Below are 2,542 nucleotides of genomic sequence, written 5' to 3' on the forward strand. Positions count from 1 at the left end.
GCACTAAAAACGCTCTTAAAGCACCCAGGAATCACATTCGGGCTAAAAAATGCTTTAAAGCTATGAGGAAGGGCATTTGTGCTAAAAATTATTTGAATGTGCCCAGGAATTGCATTTGCATTAAAAATGCTTTAAAATGCCCAGGGATCGTATTTGCACTAAAAACGTTTTGAAATGAGGAAATCACATTCATGATAAAAATGCTTTAAAGCAGCGACGAATCACATTTGTGCTAAAAAATGCTTTGAAAGCACCCAGGAATCACATTCATGCTGAAAATGCATTGAAAGTGCCCAGGAATCGCATTTGAAAACGGTTTCAAACTATGAGAAATCGCATTCGTGCTGAAAACGCTTTCAAATTATGAGAAATCACAAAGCGGTTGTGATTTAAGGATGAGATTTGTGGGAATTATCCTGGTTTTGGTGACTCTCTCGTGCTTTTTTGGGGTGTGGGGAGCACACAAGGCTGATTTTCGGGAGCTGCCTTCCTCCAGGGGAGGTGACAGCAGCTTTCAGCCAGATCTGATTGATCCGAGATGTTTGTTTATATAAAATATATTTTTGTACATTTGTATATTTATAGATAAAATAATATTTCTATATATTCTTATAACATTTCATATATTTATATTATATATATTAAATTTTATAAAAATTCATTAAAATACATTTGCATGTTTATATATATAATATGCATTTTTATATACTTGTATATTTATATATATTTATAACATTTTAATAGATACATATATTAAAAAAATATACAAATGTTTATAAAAATATGTTTCTACTTTTATATTCTTTATATTTCTCTAGTGCTTTGTTTGCTGATGATACTGCATTGATTTCTTTCCYGATTGCTTTAATTTTCACCCCACAACCACGGGATTCCCCGAGCTGGAAGAGACCCCTGAGCATCCCCAAAAATCCAACTCTCAGGCACTTCCAGCACAACCCCAATGATTTTCCCCAACCCCATTGTCACCTACCCAGGCAGGTGGGCACGGAGGCGTTCCACTGGGCCAGGGCCCCGGGCATGGCCAGGCACTGGATGGCCGGYGAGCCGCGCAGGCCGTAGCCGGGGCCGCACTCGAAGCGCACCACGGCGCCCACGGCGAAGTCGCTGCCCAAACGCCGGCCGTGCCGCGGCTCCGGCACCGAGCTGCACTGCGTGGCGCTGGTGCGGGGCACGGCTGCGGGGACAGGGATGGGAGAGACAGGAACAGCAGCGTTAGAGGGAGTGTCTGGGGATGGAAGATGTTGGAGGAAAGATCTGTCAGTTTGGGACCGAAATCATCGAGTGTCTGGACACCAAAGATTGGCTGAGTTCAAGCATGGCCATCGATTATTCCTAAATGCCAAAGACTGGATGAGTGCAACCACAGTCATTGATTATTCCTAAATCCCAAAGATTGTCTGAGTCCAAACATGACCACTGATTATTCCTAAATGCCAAAGACTGGGTGAGTCCAAACATGGCCTTTGATTATTCCTAAATCCCAAAGATTGGCTGAATCCAAGCATCACCACTGACTGATTGCACCTAAACCCCAAGTACCTAAATCCCAAAGATTGGCTGAATCCAACCACGGCTATTGATTATTCCTAAATCCCAATGATTGGCTGAATCCAAGCATCGCCATTGATTATTCCTAAATCCCAAAGAYTGGSTGAACCCAAGTGTCTCATTGACTAATTGTACCTAAACCACAAAGATTGTCTGAATCCAAACATAAGCATTGATTATTCCTAAACCCCAAAGATAAGCTGAATTCAAATATGGCCATTTACTGATTGTACCTGAACCCCGAAGGATCTAAACCCCAAAGAGAGGCTCATTCCAAATATGGCCATTCACTGATCATTTCAGCCCTGGAGAAGGCCCCTAAATGCTCCAAAACCCAAACTGTGCCTCATTTCAGCCCTGRAGAAGGCCCTGGGTTGTGACATTGTCTGTTCCCTCTTTGCAGTAAAAGCTGGGATGTTCCCAAGATAACTCCAGGGAGCTCGTGGGTGAGAAATCCCTTCTGCTTTCCCACTGTTTATGTGTCATTTTTTATTTACTCCCATGAAATCTCAGCGCTGTGCAGCACAAAGCTGTCACTGAAAGGATCAAGGGCCAGGAGTGTGACAGCCCCGAGCCCGTGACACGTGGGGAGGGAGCATTTCCGAGCTGCCAGATGGKATTTCAGCTGCTTTACACCCAGGAAAGTGCTAAAAACACTGCTGGGAAGGATCACAATGGSATAAGCATCAAAATTCCCTCCGTGACTCCGGCACGGGGAAGYATTGCAGTGGGATAAATCTCAAAATTCTCTACATGAGGATTGCTGAGGGATAAATCTCCAAATTCCCTCCCTAATTCTGCCACCGGAAAGGATCACCATGGGATCAATCTCCAAATTCCCTCTGTGAGGATCAGTGTGKGATAAATCTCCAAATTCCCTCCATGACTCTATCACCGGGAAGGATTGCTGCAGGATAAGCCTCCAAATTCCCTCCATGAGGATCACTGTGGGATCAATCTCCAAATTCCCTCC

The 2,542-nt window shown here is 43.8% G+C and overlaps 1 protein-coding gene across 1 annotated transcript in view; it reads right to left on the bottom strand.

The window, feature by feature from the left end:
- The window catches only part of LOC130586565 (CUB and sushi domain-containing protein 2-like), a gene marked incomplete at its 5' end in the record, with an annotated part of 54,308 nt that overhangs the window by 36,873 nt on the left and 14,893 nt on the right, over positions 1–2,542 (bottom strand). Inside the window, one exon of the mRNA XM_057387413.1 lies at positions 1,008–1,195. Coding sequence (XP_057243396.1) covers positions 1,008–1,195 — 188 coding nt within the window. The remainder of the gene's footprint in view (positions 1–1,007; positions 1,196–2,542) is intronic.

The sequence above is a fragment of the Malurus melanocephalus genome, unplaced genomic scaffold (genome assembly GCF_030028575.1).
Source record: "Malurus melanocephalus ecotype Western Australia unplaced genomic scaffold, MMel_1.1 scaffold_1209, whole genome shotgun sequence".
NCBI lineage: Eukaryota > Metazoa > Chordata > Aves > Passeriformes > Maluridae > Malurus > Malurus melanocephalus.